The sequence below is a fragment of the Lissotriton vulgaris genome, chromosome 6 (assembly GCF_964263255.1).
Source record: "Lissotriton vulgaris chromosome 6, aLisVul1.2, whole genome shotgun sequence".
Lineage (NCBI taxonomy): Eukaryota > Metazoa > Chordata > Amphibia > Caudata > Salamandridae > Lissotriton > Lissotriton vulgaris.
In genome coordinates, this window is record NC_141694.1 from 510,092,806 (window position 1) to 510,115,134 (window position 22,329).

At 45.7% G+C, this 22,329-nt stretch overlaps 1 protein-coding gene across 1 annotated transcript in view; it reads right to left on the bottom strand.

Moving 5' to 3' along the window:
* COX7A2 (cytochrome c oxidase subunit 7A2) overlaps nt 1–18,648 on the bottom strand; it is a 52,960-nt gene extending 34,312 nt beyond the window's left edge. Inside the window, exons 1-2 of the mRNA XM_086926513.1 lie at nt 18,514–18,648; nt 14,966–15,055 (exon numbers count right to left, since the gene is read on the bottom strand). Coding sequence (XP_086782639.1) covers nt 14,966–15,055; nt 18,514–18,531 — 108 coding nt within the window. The 5' untranslated portion in view covers nt 18,532–18,648. The remainder of the gene's footprint in view (nt 1–14,965; nt 15,056–18,513) is intronic.
* Nucleotides 18,649–22,329: the final 3,681 nt, after the last annotated feature.

A 22,329-nucleotide genomic window follows, 5' to 3' on the forward strand; every position in this document is an offset into this window, starting at 1 on the left:
CCAGCAGGAGTCATTGTCTTTGATGTTGTGCAGAAAAAGTCTCCTGGGGGTCCAAAAGGCTTTGTGTAGGAGCCAGAATTTAGTTTGGGATAGAGTTGGGCTAATTTTGTGTCTTGTGGTCGATTCCCAAATTCTGGCCCACTCGTTATCAGATGTGGGAGTGGAGGAGTATGATTCCCAATAGGATTGTAATGCAGAGACCAGGTTAGATGTCTGTGGTTTGATCATTTTGTACATTCTGGAAACCTGGTGGCCAAGTCTATTAAGGGTGGATAAAAGGCCAGGGAGTGAGGGGGATGTGTTGCCCAAGTTTGCTTTGGTTAGGGCCACCTTAACTTGTAGGAAATAGTAGAAGTCAATGTTCTCGAGTTGAAATCTATCCTGTAATTCCTTGAATGTGAGTGGTGTTTGGCCCTCGTAGAGGTGGTGAGGGAAGTGTATTCCCTTCCTGATCCAAGAAGGATTATACAGCGGTTTACCTTTGTATGTTATAGTGTTATTTCGCCATAGGGATTCCCACTTTGAATTGCGAAATTGATGGGGTAGAGATTTACTTATATGGAGGAGGGAGTTCTTAGTGTTTTTAAATATGATGTTAGAGTCGATATCGGGACGCACTTTGATGGTAAGGAGGGAGGAGGGGTCAAGGCCTTGCACTAGGGATTTTTCGATGTGTAGCCACACAGGTGTGTAATCAGGCTGTGGAGTGAGCCAGATCGCACCTTGCCTGGCCAGGAAGGCGGTCTGGTAGAGTCTAAAGTCGGCCAGATTGACGCCACCCAAGGATTTATCTAGTCGTAGCTTTTTCATGCTGATCCTGGCTTTTTTCCCCTGCCAGAGGAAGGAGGTGATTACCTTATCCAGTTTTGAGTGGAAATCGTTAGAGAGCGTTAGGGGAAGCATCGAGCTCAGGTAATTGACCAATGGGGAGATCATCATTTTTATCGTCTCTATCCGACCCCACCATGTAATGAATCGCGGCGACCAACCATCCAAGATTCTTTTAATTTTCGCTAGTGTGGTTGATTCATTGTGCTTGAGTGTACTTAGTATGTTGTCAGTGAATTCTATTCCTAGGTACTTGATGACATCCGGTTGCCAGGCTAGACCTGAATTTCCAAGGACCTCTTTGGTAGTATGTACATTAAGGGGTTTAACTTCGGATTTGTCCTTGTTTAACTTATAGCCGGACAAAGCAGAGTACTTACTGATGGAAGACATAAGCCCCTTAATTGATAGGGTTGGGTGTTCTGTGGCTATTAAGATGTCGTCGGCATATGCCGCTAGTTTTATCTGAGTGTTTCCGAATGTGACACCTGCGATGTCCTCATTTTTCTTGATGTCGGTGAGTAGTGGCTCAAGAGCCAGCAGAAATAGAGCCGGTGAAAGTGGGCAACCCTGTCTAGTTCCTTGGAATAGGCGGAACGGGTCAGAGAGTGTTCCATTAATAGATATACGGGCAGAGGGGGCGGAGTATAAGGCCATCACCATTTTAATGAAAGAATTACCCAGATTGAATGCGCTCATACAATGCTGAAGAAATGGCCATGAGACTTTGTCGAATGCTTTCTCAGCATCTAGGGTTATTGCAACCATCGGCATTTTGCAGTTTTTCGCTTTTTCAAGTATGTGGCATAGGAGTCTGGTGTTGTCGTTCGACATCCTGTGTTTCAAAAATCCTACTTGTGATGGACTTATCAATTTGGGCAGTACGGCGTTTAGTCTAGTTGCTAAGATCTTGGCATAGATCTTACAGTCAATATTTATGAGTGAAATGGGGCGGTAATTTTTTGTCTGGAGGGGATCTTTCCCTTCCTTGGGTATAACAATTATTGTGGCTTCACTCATCGAGGGAGAGATACTCCCACTGGAGGCGGTGGAGTTGAACACGGTTTGGAGTGTCGGGGAGAGTTGGTTGTCAAAGGCTTTGTAGAAAGAGGCAGAAAAGCCATCAGGGCCCGGGGCTTTGTTGCCTTTGAGTGTTTTTATGGCCGTCGAGATTTCTGTGATGCTGATGGGTGACCCTAGATTTAATTCGTCTATCTCTGAGAGTCTGGGGAGGTCTAGGGTCTTTAGGTAATCTATGCATGACTGTGGGTCCAGGGGCTTATCATTCTTGTATAATTCTTCGTAAAATTGCTTAAAGGTATCAAGAATCTTGGACTGGCTGGTGTGCGTGTTATTAGCGGGATCCTTTATAGAGGATATGGTTGTTAATTTCTGCTTGTGTTTAAGGTAGGAGGCCAACAGCTTCCCGGCTCTGTTTCCCTCACACAGCTTCAAGGCTTTGAAGCGGTTGATCCACACGCCTGCTCTCTTGCTCACAATGGAATTATACTCGTATTTCTTTTTTATGAGTTGGTCAAGGGGTTTGGAGTCTTGAGGATTGGTTTTGTGTAAGGATTCTAGTGATCTGATCTCCTGCTCCAGTTGCTCTAGTTCTTTGTTTATCGCTTTGTTGGCTCTGGTTCTTATATTAATAATAACTCCACGGATCGTGGCTTTGAGCGCGTCCCAGAGGATGTTTGGATCTGTGTCAGGGACATTATTTAAGAGTAAGTACTCTTCAATGGCTTTAGTAATCTGTAGTTTGTCGTCCGGGTTGGTTAGTGTTTCATCGTTGAAACGCCATCTTCTGGGCGGTCTGATTGAGCGGGAGCCTGCAAGTTTGGTGTGGATACATGCATGATCGGAGATCAGTTTAGGGGCGATGTCGGTTTCCTCGATTAGGTGTGCAAATGTAGAAGATATTAGGATAAAGTCAATACGCGAGTAGGAGTTGTGGGGAGTGGAGTAAAAGGTGAAGTCTCTCCCATCAGGGTTTTGGAGACGCCATGAGTCTTTAAGGCAGTACCTTTCGCATAGCCGCAGGAGTGCCTCATGTGAGCGTGATGGGTGAAAAGCGCATTTGGACTGCCGGTCTAGTAGGGGGTCTAGAGGAAGATTAAAATCGCCTCCCACAATGAGAAGGTCGTCCTGAGGGATATGCTCCATCGAGCGGGAAACGGAGTCCCAAAACCCGGGGTCGTCTGAGTTAGGGCCGTAAATGTTCACAACGTGAATTGGGTCATCTTCCCTGCGTAGATGGGCCACCAGAACCCTTCCCTCCGTATCATGAGTGTGTGAAACTAGTGTTATGTTCGACTTCTTTGATATCAGGGTAATTAGACCTCCTTTCTTGTGCGGTGCAGGGGATGACAGTATATGGGAAGACCAATGGACGTTTAAGAAACGTGTGTCCTCTTCCGATAGTTTAGTTTCCTGTAGGAGGATAATATCCCCCTTAGTTTTGGCGATGTAGTCGAACACTTTCCTCCTTTTTACAGGGTGGTTAAGACCCTTAACATTTAACGAAACTATGTTGAGGTCATCCGCTAATGACTTAGTGTTAGACATTAGTGGGCAAGGTTATCGCTAAGTGGTGATCTGGTGGGGGGCAGAAGAATGAGACAAACATCCCCGTGGGAGCCTGTGTGCTAATACAATACCAAGTGGACAGAGCTAGCGAAGTGGCTAGGGGTATAACTAGCGTCCTTGTGTTGTAGCTGAATGTGTTGTAGCTGAATGGAACAGACAGAAAAAGGGACAAAAAATAACACAAAAAGATATACAATGCTATAAGGTACCAACAATTATTATCTGCTGAAAACTCTCTCTTTTTCCCAATCCCCATGCAAGCCCTCCCAATCCCCCCTCCCCCCCTCCCCCCCCAATACGTACGTAGGGAGTACGACGACAGTACCTAGCTAGGCAAAACAGGAGTTATTAAACATTAGCAATCGATATTCATTAGTTCCAATGTTAAACTTAAGAGGATTTAGATGTCCAGACTGTGTGGCAGCGGGTAACATTTACTGCAGCAATAATACGAGCGTAATGGTAGTGTTTGTGCGCAATAATATGCTGTGTTAAACCAGGAGTGACTGTCTGCAACGTGCAGACGAAAGCAGTAAGAAGGTTAGAACCAGCTAAACGTTGCGTTAAGAAAACTTGAATCGTTAAATTGGATTGAACTCCCTGTAGTAAGGGCAATATATGTGCACAGAAACATATAATAGCAATAATGACAAACTAGTAGCGACTATTTGCGTCGTGCAATAGAGTCTAAGTGTGAGAGTAGAACTTGCCCGACATTATGCAAGCAATCACCAATCCTGTTGCAAACCAAAGGAGATCATAAAACGTCACTTATCGAGTGGGCGGACTAGCAAACAACTAGAGAAGGCAACTATTACCAAACTATTACAAAACTACAAGTACACAATAGTGCGACCTGGAAAGGATAGAGATCCGATAGACCTGTTCTTTGTCATGACAGTCACGTGGTCTTCCTTTTGTTGGAAGGGCCATTCGATTGGTCCATTTCCTGAGGTGGGCCATTTTGCAGGTAGTTTTCCAGATCTTTCGGGTCCGTGAAGAATTTTGTGCGGCCGTTTATTGTGATTTTGAACTTGGCTGGCCCTGCAAAGGAGTAGGGTATGTTCTTGGATCTAAGCTTGGCGCGGATTTCCAGAAACCCCTTGCGAACCTCCACTGTGTCCTTGGAGTAGTCCTGTGTAAAGATGATCCTCTGACCTTCCCAAACGATGGAGTGCTGTTTCCTTGCGTATTGTAGGATCAGATCGACATGCTGATATCGGAGTGGTTTGCATATCATTGGTCTGGGGCCCTTCTCGCGGTTAGTAGTGAATGTGGGGATTCTATGCGCACGGTCTAGCTCCAGACCATGCGGGAAAGCAATGCCGGTAATCATGGGGATCCATGCTTCCAGGAAAGTCACGCAAGAGTCTGCATCTTTTTCTGCGTTTTCGGGTATGCCAAAAATTCTAATGTTCCCTCGCCTGTTGCGGTCTTCCAACTCAGCATGTTGGCGTCTGAGGGTGTTAGTGGTGTCTTCAAGGCGCTGTATTCTAGCAGCTGATTGACGTGCGAGGTCCTCCACGTCGCTGATGCGCTGTTCCGCTGTGTTCAGCCCGGATTTTAGGTCATTCATATCAGCTCTGATGGCCGTTAGCTCAAGCTGCATAGCGTCAGTATTCGCCTTAGTGGATTTGGAGATAACAGTGAGGTCTCCTAATTTTTTCAAAATCATTTCCATCGTGGCTGCCATGTCTGGTTTGCCCTTAATGGGAGAGTCAGAAATTTGTGGCTCTGGTTTCACCTTCTTAGAATTTGTCTTTTCCTCTCTGCCTGCCATTCTGGACGTGGGGTGCGAGAAGAGATGTGATTACCAGTTAGCTAGCTAGCGACGATGGTGGGATCAGACAGGGAGTTGCCAAACAGGTTAGGGCTGTTGAGACTCTCAAGGTTGGCTCCACGCGGTGATTCTCCCAGAGCCAGGCGAGCCTAGTGCAGGCTAGATAATTGGCGTTGTTAGTGTAGTTGCGCTGTGTTGTCTCCTGATCCAAGGCTTCCTTGTGAGGCTGGTAATATTAGGAGATTAGCTGAGTCAGCTTATAGGGAGAGCAGAGCTAGGTGCCGGTTAGTGAGATGATGGTTAGGGGCACGATGCCAAAGTGCTTTAGAAAAGTGACCTAGAAAATGCGACCCCCCAAGGATCGAGGAAAACCACACAGAAAGCAGACAGGAGGTCTTCTGTCTGAAGGTAGAGGAGAACCGCTTCACTTTACAGGCTCCCACATGTTGAATTGCTGGTTTTCGGAGCAGGTAGGAGTCGGAGCATTTTTTCGATGGCGGCCGCCATCTTTAGGTCAGGCGAGAAGGGCAGAGAGTGTCAGCACAGCGCTGTGAGAGCGTGTTAGCTCTCGCTTCTTACCGGCATAGGTGGAAAACCGGGGAGCAGCTGACATCCTCGGCTGTGTCGAACTCGTCCAGGTGTTGCTGGTTACCAGAGACCAGGGAGGTCGTCAGGCATCTCCGACGTGACGGAGCGGCGCCATTTTCGAGAAATCGGCGCTGGCGCGCGATCGTCCCAAAAGATTGCAGAACTCCTCGTCAGAAGCCTCGAGAGGAGAGATCAAGGCACCGGAGGGCTCAGCAGGGTGTGAGGCATCAGGAACACCGCTTTTGCTGCTGGAAAGGACAGCGGGTCAGCAGGAAACCGATGGAGTCGTTCTCCTGTGTTGCGGAGCTCGAGGTTAGGCGGCCATGCGCACTGCCGTCCAAGCCACGCCCCCCAAAACAATAATTTCTAAAAGAAAACTCCAGGACTGGAAAATAAAGGGCTTGTGATATGGGGTCATATGGTAACGTTAGCCAGGGATCAATAGCTCAAACTCAGGTAAATGCGAGACCTATTGCATTGCAAATGCTTGTTGTTTTTGCATCTCAATACCTGGCATTAGTTTGTGGGAGGCCTAATGGTAGGAGATTCATGGCCAGCCTGTGGTGGGGTGGGCCTGTGGTTAGCAGCGAAACTACAGGTTAACTTGGCATCTTACTATTGACTATATATTTGAACATTGTGGGGATGTTTGAGATTTGATTCTTGGCAGGGGCCAGTGGATAGGCGCATAGCGGCTGTTTCTGACCCTCTAAGTAGCTGGTAGCACCATCTTGTGGCCCCTGGGGGTGAGAGTGGTGCGGTCTGCACCAGTGAACCAAGCTATAACCCTGCTGCCAAGGCTCATCTCTCTGAAGGGTGCAAGGGGTCCTTCAGGAGATACCTCTGGCATGCTTATTTAGATTTACATCTTAGCGGCCTTGCTCCTCCCTCGAGGGAGTTGGTTAGGCAAGATTTTGGGAGGCCTTCACAATCACGTGCAGGCCCTGAAATGGATGAGAGGTGCAAGGAGCATCTGAAGAGGAGCCAGACAATGAGATTTCAAACGGCAGTGCTTAATTTGTAAAAAAATGAAGTGCCGGGGCTATAAATTTGCTCTGAAACTGCTGTCGCCAGCGCTGCAGAAAGTCGTGGTGCCGAGTACCAGGGCGGGGTAGGTTTGAGCACCCTTCATACATTTTTAACACACCACCAAACACTCCCTGCCCCTCTATTTCACTCCTGTATGTTCTTTGTCATCTTTGCTTCTAATAGCAGCACACCAGGAGTTACCTACCTTTTTCCTAACTCAAAACAACAACACAGGAGTTCAAAGAGCTTTGGCAGAGAACAAGAAGCACAACAAGAACAAATTTGTCACCAGGCAGGCTGTGCAAAAAACACACAAAAAATTGCATTTCAACTTCCATTAAACTCAAGCATGATAGAATAGGTAACGCAACGTCATTTTTGGGAAACAGATCATTCATATTCGGTACTCAGTCAGTGATGCATAGTTATCAGTTTCTACAAATGTTTGCAGTTGCTACAATATTACAAAATGTTTTAATATTGTTGTTTTGTCAGTTTACACCTTCACTTACTCTTTTAGGATTTTAGCGTTAAGCCTTAAATCTCTGTGATTTCTCCCATTCCGTAATCTTAATATTTTAAATTGTTTCATGCCCATGGGTCTGACGTGGACAAAGTAGATGTGAAGCACTGCAAAGAAGTTCTCTCAAAATAACAGCGAATTATAGATTAATACTGTGAATAGCTGGGATGTTTTTCGGAAGGGGCTCTGAATGACATGCTGGAGTTGTCATGATGCTATGATGTAATTCAGAACCCTAAGGCTAACAACATCTCCTTCATTCACAGTTATCCATCTTCAATGTTTTATTATGTATGGCCTCTCCATTTCATCTCTCACTGCTCTCATCTGCTGTTCAGGAGCATAGAGACATAGGAAGGCTTATGCACCACATGGCCACACGTGTGCCCTCTCCTGCACAGTAGTAAACGTGGTGTCTGTCACCCATCACTCTCTGACAATCTCTCCCCTACACCCTCCACATTTTAAAAACAGTATTTCTCTTCCTTGCACCCTCACACAAAACCTTCGAAATTACTCACCTCTGTTCAGTTCCTCTCCACCAAACTGTTAAAATAAAATTATCCCTGGTTTTCTGCCACGCCCCAATCAACCTCTCCTGTTAGCTTACCTCCTCTCCTAAATTGGAAATAAAACCTAGTGTCCTCGACCTGCCCATACTACCTCTCTTCAATCCACTCCTTCCACTGCTCAAACATGTCAAAAGAAACCCAGCACGCACCCTCTTTGAATCCCTCTCCCGCGCCCAGCTCGAAGAGGTGTTCTCAACTATCAATGGAGCAGAGTCAGCCCAAAACTGAAAGGCTGTCTCGGAGCCCAGTCAGTGCAGCCTAGAATTCGTTTACAACATCACAGTGTGAGTCTTAACCCCGGCAGACACACAGTAGTCAGGACTAGGATGGCATGGTGAGAGGGAGAATAGATGGAAGGGTGAAAGAATGAATGTAAGAGTGAAAGAATCAGTGGGTGGAAGGTTTAATAAATGGGAGGGTGGAAGAATGGGCAGATGGGAGAAAGGATGGAGGAAGGGAGTGTGAAAGGATGATTAGGTGAAAGAATAGGTGGATGATGGGAAGGTGAAGGCATGGACAGATGGATGTATGACTAGATAAAGGCTGAGAGGATGGAAGTATGGATTGATGGAAGGAGCGCTTCTAATGAAGGTTGGGGTTGCTCTCTTCCTGTGCTCGTGTGAATAAGGTGTGCTTCATTTGGGGGATATTTTAATTTGATGGCTACCCCCCTTACCTGTCAATTAAATCCCTGTCAATACTTCATGAGTAAGCTCAGGACATACCTGAAGCGAGGTGCCTCGGCTGAGCCCTCTGTCAGCCGTCATGAATCCAGAAGTGAACGCACAATAAACCTCCACCGAGGTGCCTCAGCCGTGCCCTCTGTCAGCCCTCATTAATCCGCAAGTGAAAGCAGAATCAACCTCCGCCAGGGACAGATACCTCCGCCGTGCCCTGTAGGAGCCCTCATTAATCTAGAAGTGAGCCCAGCACATACCTCCACCGAGGTACCTCAGCCGTGCCCCGCAGCATCCCTTGATATGCCAGCAGGTACGCTTTGCTGTCTAATTCCCCCATCCCACCAGAGCGCCCCCAACCCAACCCTGCCATGCCACACTCTACTGTTACTGTAATTAATCCAGAGGCAGCACTTCCAATGCACAGCAATCCGCCTTTCCAGCATTCTAAGTAATCCCTGCATTTAGTTCTGCCAATGCGCCTCGGTCTGCATTCCAAAGCGCCTCGATGATGTCTTGTATCAATTACAGCGCCAAGCGTTTTCAAGGCACACAGCTCTCCAAATGAAGCTCCGGCCTGTGGCACCCCCTGCACTTAGAGAAGCCCCGCATACAGCTCTACCAATGCACCTCACCCACATCCTAGAAGTGACGGTTTTTTCTTTTTTGCACTTTTTATACGGCTCAAATTAGAACCGACGGTATTGGGGCGCTTTGCACCAGCACAGTTACATTACACGTATTCTCACCCTGAACTACAGTGCTATGATGCATGCATGGGAGGGACACACACAGCAGTGTGAGTTAAATTGAAAAATGTGATGTGCGTCTGGTGCGCGCAGTGCAGCAGATGCGTGTAGAGTGTAGACCCGGCCCTGTCATATAAGTGCCGGAGCTAAGCACCAGCACAAATTAAGCCCTTAGGCATTGACGCTAGTCAGGAACTGCACATGCCTAGCTGTCTCTGTAAGGAACATTCCAAAATGGTGTCATTAATAAATACGTTGTGAAGTTATTTATGAGTGCGTTTTATTCCACTGTATAATGTGAAAAATAATATGGCATCAGATATTTAACCTCAAAGTTGTGGTCTCAGCTCCTTCTGTTGATTGTCCTTGCTCGGGGTCCCCTCTTGTGCGTAATGGTTCACCCCACATGGAGACACATCTGGTAGGAGCGGGCCACGTGGCAACGGCGGGGCAGAATAGTAATGGCGGGCGGGCGTAGGGGTAAAAGCTCCTCCTTTTATTCAAGAGGGTAGAGCCCAACTAAAAGGTGGCTTTCTGGGGAATATGGGGCAAGAGTTAGGCAACCTCCCTTCATTTTGACCCACTGCCTCCTTCCTGCCTGCACTCGCCTCAGGAGCTCTTCAGCCGGGAGCAACAGGGACCTGTGTGATATTCGGAAAGAGGAAAGCGCAGCATTTATCTATTTTGCACTTTCCCAATATCATGTCTTCTTTTCCAAGCAGTTTCTGATGGATTGAACGAGAACTGCAGAGAATGAAAAAATAATCTTTCATCTGCCCTGGACTGGATCAGAAGAGAAATGGGCAGAGACAGCTGCGGCTAAAGCTCGCACCAGCCTCCCAGTCCATATCAGTTTAGACTCTCATACCTAGTGACCCGCACCCACCCCCGGCAGAGCTTGTTTCCTCGGGATTAGCTAGGGCTACTTGCCCCTCAGGCATTTAGCACCTCGTCTGTGGGAAGTGAGAAGCGGCTGCTACAAGAGGGGTTGGGCCGATGGTGAAGGGGGCAGAGAGTGCAGCAGAGGCCACAACGCAGGTGTGCCGCCCACACCCCATCACTCCAGGCATTCTCACTTTTAGGTCCCCCCCTCCCCCCGACCTCAGCGATCTTTATTTTTCTCAGCTATCTGTGTCGCTATGTATTCATCTATATGCACCCATTCACCCACCTATTTCTCAATCTGGCTTGATTTTTTCCTAAGTATCGCATCTGCAATAATACCGAAATAAAATGCAGAAAAAAAGAAAATGCACATAATTGTATTTAAAAAATCATGCAACCCCCACTCATGTGGTTTGTGCGGTTGGAGACAGACCCTGTTAACACGCTCATATGCAAATGTGGCCATTCAAACACGCTCTCTCAGGCGGGGGTCGCCGTGTTCCTTGACCCATGCATTAGTGCTACTGATGGCGACGTTAATGAAGAGATGATCGCTAATTACAGGCTGAGAAACCAGCACCTCCTCGGATCTCCATCCAAACTCAACAGAGAAGCGTGCCCATCCTTCACTGGTGCCTTTAGCTCCTTGAGGGGCCTGTGGAGTGGCGAGGCGCTGGGGCCTCTACTTGGCCAGGGTTGAGTCCCTGCCGCTGCTGGACGAGAGGGACGAAGGAGGGAAGCAGATTGTAGTCCCTATTAAAAACAAGAGGCGCCCTAGCCTGTCTCAGTGTGCGCAGCACATTCCGTCAATCCTCCCGGTGCACCATGCACTGAATGCTATCTCGTCCTTTCAGGCGGTGCGGGGTAAGGAGCCTTGGCTGGTATATAGGGAAGGGGGGGCAGAGCGGGACGACGGAGCTGCAGGCGGAGGGAAGGGGGCAGAGCAGGACCACGGAGCTGCGGGCAGAGTGAGGGGGGGGGGGCAGAGCAGGACGAAGGAGCTGGGGGGCGGGAGAGAACACGAACGGCGGGAGGCGTAAATCCTGAGCTGTGGAGTTTATTTACTTACCTCTTCCCGAGCCGATTTTGAGGAAGTTGGCGGACGACAGCTAATGACGGACTACCTTTCTGGAACGGACTATAATCCTCTAATGGGCTGGGCTGACCAGAATAGGCGCCATTTGGATTAAAAGGGTGGCGGCGCGGAACAGGACTGATCTCTAGTGTGACGGACCGTCTGCTCGCGACTGAAAGCTTGTTCACGAGAGACGTATAGAGGCCTTGCAGGTTACGGGGGTATTACATTATGTGCAATGCAGGACGACGGAGCTGCGGGGGGAGGGAAGGCAGAGCGGGACGACGGAGCTGCGGGCGGAGGGAAGGCAGAGCGGGACGACGGAGCTGCGGGCGGAGGGAAGGGGGGGCAGAGCGGGACGACGGAGCTGCGGGCGGAGGGAAGGGGGGGCAGAGCGGGACGACGGAGCTGCGGGCGGAGGGAAGGGGGGGCAGAGCGGGACGACGGAGCTGCGGGCGGAGGGAAGGGGGGGCAGAGCGGGACGACGGAGCTGCGGGCGGAGGGAAGGGGGGGCAGAGCAGGACCACGGAGCTGCGGGCGGGGGGAAGGGGGGCAGAGCAGGACCACGGAGCTGCGGGCGGAGGGAAGGGGGGGGCAGAGCAGGACGACGGAGCTGCGGGCAGAGTGAGGGGGGGGGCAGAGCAGGACGAAGGAGCTGGGGGGCGGGAGAGAACACGAACGGCGGGAGGGAGGCGGGAAACGTGCCGGGGAAAAACACTCCCGATGCCCAGGACAGCAGCAAGCACGGCCCGGCCGGAGGAGACTCGGGGGCGTTCCCGGCGTCGCGTGACGTCGGCAAAAGCCAAACGAATCTCGGGAACGCCCCCGTGTCTGGTCCGGCATTGACGGACAGGCCCCTCGTCCAATGGCTAGGCTCCATTTATGGAGCTAGCCAATGGGACGGGGGGGCGTGTTCCAGAGTGCTTACTGTAATCAATAGATTTCTCTGGAGGCGGAGCCTAACGGCTCCGTCCCCCAGCGAAACCTAAAAAGGCAGGCATTTACAATGCCAATAGCTCAAACTTGCGTAAATGTGAGACCTAATACATTGCAAATGATTGTTTTTGTGATGGCAGGGGTACACAATCTGCAACTTCACTGGACCCAGAGTACAAATACATTGCGAACATTCTGGTTTGAGTTTGATGATGGTCGCAGGGTTTCATACATGTCTAGAATAAAAGGTTTTCTGTTTTTATTCCAGAATTATTGTTGACCCAAATAGATCGGAGGGGGTACAGCGAGAAACTGGAGCAGAGGACAGAAACTGGGTTCCATTTAATGGGCACTTGGGGGCAGTGCTAATTTGAAACGTGTGCTTGGTGGGGGGGGGGGGGGGGGGGGGGGGGAAGAGGCAGTGTGCAGTCTTCCATGAGTAACGTTGCAGCTGGGATGAGGCTACGGAATTTGAGGAATAAGTATAGCAGGCTCTGTCGACTGCAAAAACTCATAGTTGCTCATTCGGTAGCCCCTAGTCAGCCAAACTGTTTGCGGGAGGGGGGGACACAAGAGAATGAAAGCGAAACCAGTGCGGTGCTCGTGAAAGGGAACCGCGCTGGTAGAAAGAGCCTGCCAGTAAATATAACAGAAAGAACCTGCCATTCTCTGCGGAGACGAGACCCAGTCCTGGGCCCAGGCAGCTGCGAGGAGCAGGAAAGGCACAGACAGCAGTGCCCCTTACTCTGAGGCAGCCTGCAGAACAACCCTCACTCTCCATCCGCCTGGCTCTGCTAAGAGGCAGGCTGGATCCCCGTGACTGATTGAGAGGGGGGGAGGGAGAGAAGAGAAAGTGTACAGAGGGGCCAGGAAATACACAACAAACACAAAACCAGCACTGCACTTGTAAAATGGTAGCAGCACTGATGTCAACTATTATTTACAAGTAACCCAGCAGTAGGTAGGGAAGGCAGCAGTAACACAACTGGGGTGTTAAGAGGAGTGCGGAGAAAGAATGCTATATTTAAAAGCAAGAAGCTAGGGTGCTAAAGCTGAGCACAGACCAATAGTAAAAGAGTAGGAAACCAAGAAAGAAAAGGGTCCCCCAGAGAATAGATAAAGAACCATAGCGGAATGAGAGAGTGCTAAGCCCCTGCTCCGTGGAAGGAACAGAAGAGAGAAAGGCGGGACAAAGAGGCTGCACTGACCACTGGCAAGCAAGGATTTTTAAAGAAATAGCAAAAAAAAAAAAAAAAAAAAAAAAAAAAGGGATGGACTTTATGCACACAGACTAGACTGATTACTGCAGGTCTTGAAGAAACAGCTGCGCTGTCTAGCTCGACCTAAAAACAAAAGAAATTGGGGGAGGGGAGATGGGTCTTTGAGAGAGTTACAATGTTATACAAACACAACATTCTTTACCACTACAGTATAGCTGACAACTCCTTGTGTGGGATTAGATGTACAGAATAGTTCTTACCGATGTAAAACCTTCAAGACTGACACAAGCAAGAGTCCTAAAAAAAGATTAAGTCTGAAATCCTTCAATGCAAAGCCTGCTCCCACATTTGAGGACATAACCGCAATTCTTCAGCTAACTACCAATGACCATGTTAACACAGCTATTCAATACCCATAAACTTCATTCAGTCTGCCACCTTAACATATATAAAAAAAATCCCCCCCCCCCCCCCAAAAAAAAAAAAAAAAAATCACACGCCTATAATATGAATACAAAACGGTCATCTTAAAAAAAGAGATAAAAGATTAATACCACTCCAGGCACTCTAAGCTTAACTATGAGAAGGAATGGAAAATCTCACTTCGAGAAACAAAAAGTGCAGAACCACAATACACTAATAAAATCCTAGGACAGGCTCTTACAAATTATTGTTACTGCTTTAACTAGCATAAAATATCAGAGGTAAGACAACAACCATCAACACAAAGCATACACTATTACAGTAAGACGGAGTCTCCTTCCCCACGATGTGTCTCAATAGCCATTACACATCCACTAGGACAGCAAATGGCCACCAACAAGTAGCTGCCTCTGACTGGTAACCTACTCTTCAGAATACCTATCAGACGCATAGCGCCAAAGTTGACCGACTACATCAAAAGATCATCCCTATTACCTGCTCATTCTCAACTACCACTTTAGTACTGTTTCACGTCAAACGAGGATGCCCCAAGATGTACTTACAACACATATATTCCTGCAGCATTTGTGCACATAACACTCCTGTCACAAGCACTGCAAAATACAACCCTTAAATGAAGGTGCAACCTTACCTTGGAAAATGAATACAGATCTTCTCCCAGATAACTTAGCATCTTACTATTTTCTCCCATGTCACCCGCATAAAGGGCCTGGCCTAAAGTCTTCCCATGAAGGAGTTCTTGAATCCTCTCCGAGAACACCTGGCCACTATCAAGATCTTATTTATGTTCGTCATTTCCAGCCTCATGTAAAACTTCAAAATGGTTATTCATCCCGAGTTTACATCTTTTATTCTGACTTAAAAACACAAAGATATGTGCATCTGTCTTCTCTACCGCAGCTTCCAACATTTCAGTGCCATTCTCCCTTGCCCATCTTCCACCCCAAATTACCCTTTCTCTCTACAAATCACCTCATCTACATTATTTTCGTACACAATTTTTTTGTCGAGACTGAAGACATGGTTGGCAGTGTAAAATGGTATCACTCATCATAAACTGGCAAAAGTACCTGAAAAAGCTTCTGTTTCTCTAGAACTTTGTTTTCAAGCCTTTTCCTTGAAGTTGTGGTAATCATTCTCCGAGAAATCTGACGCAGCGCCTGAAAGAGGGTACCTTATTAAAAAACAGTATGTAATCAAAATTTATGTTTTTCCATAGTAGCTTTCCACTGGCAGGAGAGCTAGCATGGAAACAACAACTACCATACTACCTCTACTGCAGGGATATCTCTACATTTAGTAACTGTTTTCTTAGCTTTATTTTTAATGTTCCCAAGCAGCAAAAGTAAAGTAATTCAACAGAAATACGGACCATGTATATGAATGTACTACTCACACTGTATGCAGCATTTAGACAAGCAACTCTGGGGGATGTAGGTGGAGAACATTTTTTAATTCAGAGCCTGAGCGAGTTGTATCAATTATTGAGTTAAATGTTATGCACTGCAAATCGACAAATTCACAAACTCAGAACAACTACTTAACCGACTACCAGTTGACAAAAAGCCTTACAACATTTGGCAATGTAATAGAGTTCCCATAATAGCCTAAAACCAAAACATGTATATTAAGGTGTCTGCGAAGGCAATGAGGTAGGCGAGAGTCAGCTCTGCAGTGAGCAATTTAAACTCTAGTTAACATTTACTGATTTCTGACTAAAGAAAAAGCTAAGGCTATCTCCAACACACGTGATTTCGATTTTAATATTTACCATATTACAAATTGAAGTTATTCTTAGTTACCAAATGCAAAGATGAGACTTGTGTTTGGCTATGAATCTATGATCACAGGACAGGGCACAACCTTTTTTTGCTCAAATGTTTGTATTTTATAGAACACATGATAGTGCTTTGCATCTGTAATTTTTGGTATTTGCTATACTAAAGCGAAAGTGCTCAACTACTGACTTACGATACATTTAATTTTTTGTACGAAAATTCATGTAAGTAAATTCAGTCTTTGAAACACCAAAACCCTGCTTGTACCTTTTCTCTCGATGTATAACCTATATAGACCCATTAACTATAAAGTACTTAAGCAATCACACACATACTATCAATTTAGCTTCCAACTTTTTTGAGAACTCATACATAGAGTTCCATGTGTACATGCCCTCTAGTAAACTTACTCCTATGGACAATCCCTTGAGTGGAACTGGGTTTCAAGAAAAGGGAAATATTTTCCATGCAGAAAAACCCTTCGGGTACACTCCTAATATAGTTGGCAATAGTAATGTTTCGCTTTCGACCCCGAAAACAAAATTACTTCTGCAGCATAAGTTCCTTAGCAGAAAAATGTTTGTAAACTTCAGCAAACTTGTGGGTGCCGATTAATTTTGAATTAACACGGGTCTCCCTGCGTACCTCTTTCCAGACTTTACACGTATACCAAGTACTGCAGAATATCTGCCTAAAATTAAAACCCATCTACTTTATCAGGATTTTGAAATCTATGACCGCAGAACGTTTTTATATTTTCATCAAGCAAATATAAGCTTACTTAAATAACATTAAAGTGTACTCCAAAATCTAAACGGAATCCGCATTCAAAAACTGCCTGTGAACTGAAAAGGTTTTGAGGTAAACAACCCATTTCAAGGCCGTCAGACAACCGGACATCCTAATAAAATTATTTCATTTTAAAATGTGCGGTTTCCACAATGTCTGATCATCACAATGGATATTTAGACATCTAGATAGTGCGCGATAAATAACCAGAAAACGCTTCTGTGCCAGTTTTATCGCAGGGATTCTGAGAACAACTATGAATATGTTCTTGTGGAGCTAAACGTGTCCGGTTTATGGCTCGGTTTAGGACCGATAACAAAGTAGAAGTTCAAGGCTCTTTTCAGTTGCAACAGGAAGACTTGGAGGATTTGTTTTTCAAAATGTCTCTTTCAACATGAAGAGTTTGAAAATATTTACTAGATGCCATGGAAACTGCACTCCGAAAGAAGCTAAATGTTTCACTCTGATTAGGTCTTTTAATTGGAAGGTAATACGGTTTACCTTCAACTGAAACAATCTTCACCTAGAACATTCTAGACGACCTCATGGTTGTACACGGTTTCGAAATCTTCATATTGACTGATCCATACCTAAAAAGTCATAACTTGGAGCAATTCAGTCAAATCTCGCTCACAAACTTTTTTTTTTGTTTTACTATTTACAAGAAAGCCTCGTGCAGCCTAGTTTAAGGTTATTAATTCTGAACGTGGTGTCTGTTCACTCACTCCTATGTTTACCACCTGTCTTGGGCTAGAGCTAGACCTGATTAAAATTAAAAAAAAAAAAAGCTCTATCAACGCATACACGGGAATTACATGTGGTAATCTTTCCTAGTTCCATTCTTTCCCAACGCCAACGTACTCAAAATTGTTCAGGATCTAACTTTAGTTACCTGCAGCCAGAGCAGAGTGAGCCTCAGATCCTACAAGTCATGGGTCCATAGTACTTAGCTTTACATTCTGACAGCAAAGAACTACACACCAATGGAGGACTCCTCTCACCTGCAACTTTAGATCTTCAGATAAAATGAAGAAGCAATGTAGAAAAGGCATACATCTGAGCAGATTGTTATACCTGCTGACAAAGTGAAGCTCATAGGAACACAAAAAATAAACATTAGGAGCTTCCAAAACCTGGAGATGGGTGTCAAGACTGTAGCATTCACATTGTTAAGTGTTCTGTAACGTCAGGTTACAAAATCATGAGGAAAATACCCTACTTGCACAATAAGCGGACCAAATCTGCAAAATATAGATTAAATAACAGTTGTGCAGTCCTTTCAATTCACGGACATAAACAAGGCACCCTCCAAGTTAATGGTGCCAACAATACAACAATAACCCCAACGTTGTCATGCCCCCCCCCCCCCATGTAATCTAACCACTTAAATAACCATTTAGAAATGTATAAATAGACATAGAGCAGGGGGCTGGATTGTTTAAATCCATCAAATCCGAATGCTTACCGAAAATAAGTAGTGAAAAAAAGAACTGCTTGCATAATTCTGTTCTTATGTTTACTCCAACTGATAAATCTGTAACGGCAGTGCCCTTGATTTTCAGATGTTTAGGACTATGCGGAAAAGCTATATCCATCGTGGTTGCATATTACACAGCCATCGAAGTCGACATTATGAGAGCAACACGTTCCATTTATCCACAACGTACTTATTGTTGTGAGGTTGATGGGTATCTGAAGAGACTTTCATTTAGACTTTTCGATCCTAATGTGCTCAGTTATTACTAATTCAAGTAAACGTCGATACATCATTATGGCTAATACAATCAATGGACAGTAGTCGCTATCGTGTTACTGAAAAACAAACTTAAAAGTAATACTGCAGACCAGCCTTAATGTGGAGAGCTAATTTCTCTCTATCTCTCAGTTAACCCCACAGCCCAGGAGGAACTGCTGAAAGTTGAGTCACATTGAGAGAAATAGCACTGTCTTCAAGGACAGTGTAAACTACCCCCAGCTTCCAAACGCTCGTCCAATTTCCAACACCCATGCAAAATATCCGCTCTGAGCCTCGGAGTGCGCCATTAGCTTACCATAAGGTTCCGCAACATCCTGGCTCTCGCTTAAGTAGACTTCAATGAAGGAAAACCTACTCCCGCAGTCCTCCTAGCAAGGGCACCTCCAGAAGGGAAGCGGAAGTAGACAAGTTACTAAATCCGCTCCTGCGCAACTACAGCAGTCACGCACTGCACTATTTACTGGATTCGGGACACGCGTCCCGAAAAGCAGCCTTCTTAAGGTCAGGCAACTTTGTATTTGTTTCGATTGCTATACTTAACGTCACCCGATGGGTAAATTACGTACTTTATGCCTGACTACAAAATGAATGCCGAGCAGGTTAAACGTAGCCTCTGTCTACTTGTGTGTCGCACTCGACGTCATAATATAGACGAAATGGCTTTTGGCAGTGCAGAGGCGTTGTCATTAATGCGGAATCGTCAGGGAATCCGCGTTAGGCGTCCCCTGCAACGTTAACCGCGGCATAAAAGTACATAATTTACGTTTTCATAATTTCATTGTAATTATGAGAGACATTTCAACGACTATGAGTGACACATTTCAAAATCAAGCTACGAAGACGAAGGAAACATGAATATCGGACATTGTGCCCGTTTGCGCATAGAGATTGTCTGAATCGTATTCCAACACACGGTTAAAACCCATGTTTAAAATTACCCCCGGTGAAATTGAGATACAACCCGCAAACGTAAGCAGGAAACCAGAAAGTCGGATGCACTCTCCAAGCGCTTTAAATTAATATCCCGTTTTCAGTTGGTAAAATAGGAATATTCGCAATTAATTCCTACTTTCACGACATGCACCGAATAATCTGGCACATTATACACATGGTTACGTTAGTTTAGAAGTACACACTCAGAATGATAAATTATCCGGCCTCTGGAGCCCACTCTTTGGACCAAGACACGTCCTGCTGTTTCGTGAGATGTTAACCTGTGCCTTGCTATTTATTTATTATTTTATTTATTTATTGCAATTTTACATAGCGCAAACATTACCCGAAGGTGTCAGAGCGCTTTACAAAAGTTGCGTTTCATAAGGACTTTGGATTACATGAGTACAGGAAAAATTGCAAATGTACAAGTTGTAAAGTTACTCAAGGAAGACTTACAAACATATAAACTCTACAAAGGTCTACTACATATACTAGCTGTTAGAGTTATATATACACAAGTGGAGTGAAAGGAGGGAAAAATTGCAAATATTCAAGTTGTAAAGTCACTCAAGGAAGAGATACAAACCGATAAACCCTAAAATCACATAGGAATGGTAGTAAGTACAAAGGTCAACTACATAAACTAGTGGTTAGAGATAAAAATATAAACAAATTGCAAATTCACTCAGGATTACATATATTACATATTTACAGTGCAGTGACTTCTTGCCATCGATCAGCCAGGTATTCAGGGGGCAGGGGAAGAAAGAGGGGGCAGGGGAAGGAAGATGGGGAAGAACAGAAAGAAATGGAAAGGAAGGCAGATAAAGACAGGAAAGTGAGAGTGAAACAAAGCGAGAGAGGAACCAGAGATATTTACAAGATCGACAACGAGGTGTAGGTCCAAGACGATAGAAAGGTCGCCCAGCTGGGACAGTGGAAGAGGTCAAAGATCACTAAGTTGGCGGATCAGGGACAGGGGAGTCAAAGAAGAAAGTCCGTCGCGGTCCAAGAAGCGGTGGCCGTCGGCATCAAGCGGGAAGGGCGTGCGGCCACTCACCACACCCTCCAGCAGCGAGTCTGGGTAGCGCTGCACCATCTGCTGCTGCGTTATGTACAGGTAGACTAGCTATGTTGACTAGCTAGTAATTGAGCTCCGACCAAGCTCATACTAATGCGTTTGTGTTGTATCTCTGTAAAGTACGACTCCAGTATTAATGTAGATAAGCTTTATTGACAACTTTGCCAGTACACAATAGCAAGTACAACTTAATACAGAAAAAGCCCAGATTCAACTGCCGTTCACAAGAACACCCACAACCCTGAATTCTAACATGACCTCATAGCAGCGGTTCCCAATATGTGTGCCGCAGCACCCCAGTGCGCCATCAAAACTTGTCAGAGGCGCCGCAAAAATATGTGCACCAAGCACACATTTAGGAACCACTGACTGATAAACAATAAGGGTAATACCGGGGGTGAAGGTCGCTGCACACAAGAATTTGTAAACCGCGGAGGTTTATTCTTGCAGTTCAAACGCAGAAGTTCTGGACGCCCGAAAAGTGCAAGCGCTGCAGCACATTGATTAGCAGTTCAGGCAGAGCCTTTCTGGGGAGGAGGATCGGGCCTGGGTCACACAAGGTCTGCAGGCAGGTAGACGGGGGTACCGGGATTTAGGTCAGTGAGCCTGGAATGAGACTCAGAGGTGTACCTTAAGATGGAGGAAATAAAATGTCTTTCACGCTAAAAGTAAAAGGAAATATTTGCAGACAGCCTGCTTTTACACACAACGGCCACTTGAACATAATAATTCACAGCACCTGGAAGCCATCTCTGGTGCAGTACTGCATGCAATAGCAGGCAGGTGAAAACTTGTGGCCACTAGCAGTGTTATCCAATTTACAAATATTATTTAAAAAAATCAGTAGGTCTTTGTTCCTGCTGCTAAGAGCTGTGCAAACCCTGTGGGTCATAGCCATTTTGGACAGATTAACCCTGGATTAGTGTGCAAATGGTTTGCATTTGCTTCCCAGATTTATGGTTTGAGCACAACACTTGTCTATGTCTGCTGCTATTCGTCATTAACATGACAACATTTGCTATTTGTTTTATCCATGTCCTCCTTGCACAGACGAAGTAGTGTGTGCTGCCCTTTGGCTACAGGCCTCACCACCCACTCGTTGATCTCCATTTCCTGACATGCCTTTGACTATTATACTTTGCTTTCATAATTTTCTATTTTGCAAATTTTAAACACAGTGGGGCTGTGCAAGGACAGTGATTGCCTTTCAATCTTCCATCAAGTCTTGGGCACTTAAACACATCCAGCACCTCCCTCCCCATGTGCGCCCCTGATTGTTTTGAACCAAACCTCTTGTTAAAAGTTTACACAGTGTCACCCCAATAGTCCATGGACATTTTTTTCTTATAAATGTCACTGCTTTGAATGTTCTCTTTAAACAAGCCAGTTGTTGTGTGCCTCCCAGACTAGAATGACGCAATACAAATGGGCTGCAGAAGCATCGTAAATTCAAATGTACATTCATTAATACAGTGCAGTTTACTTATTGAATCATAATATAGTTTCCAGCATTGAAATTCATGCATCTGTTGGTTCCAGGTTTGCCTTGATGCAGGTAGAGCTATGCTCCCAAGAATATAGAAGTCGATGTTAGATTCTCCGAAGGAGCTTGCTCTGTAAACTCAGTGGAAATGATGTAGCAACGCTTATTGTGCAGTGTAGTAAAAAGGGCATGGTGTTACACTGATAGTAGGACAGGAGCGCAACAATAATAAGAACAGTAAAACTGAAGACTTAACCTTGTGAGAGATGGCGTCAACCGGTAACCCCACAACATGTTTTTAACTTCTACTTCCCAATTTCTGTTATTGTCACAAGCAATCTGTATAGTATCTTTAATCACCCAATTAAAATGCTCAACAGCACAATTTCTGGCCGGATGACACACCGAAGTTCTAACATGCTGTATACCATTCCTCTTCCAAAATTTCTCAAACTTGGATGCCATAAAATGTGTTTCATTGTCACTTAGAAGCCTCTTAGGTAAACCTTCTTTCAAAAACACCTTTTCGTGGAAACTTCACAACAGTGTCCGCATCAGCCTTTTCAACAATATCCAACTCCACCCACCCAAGGTTTGTGTATTCCATGTCT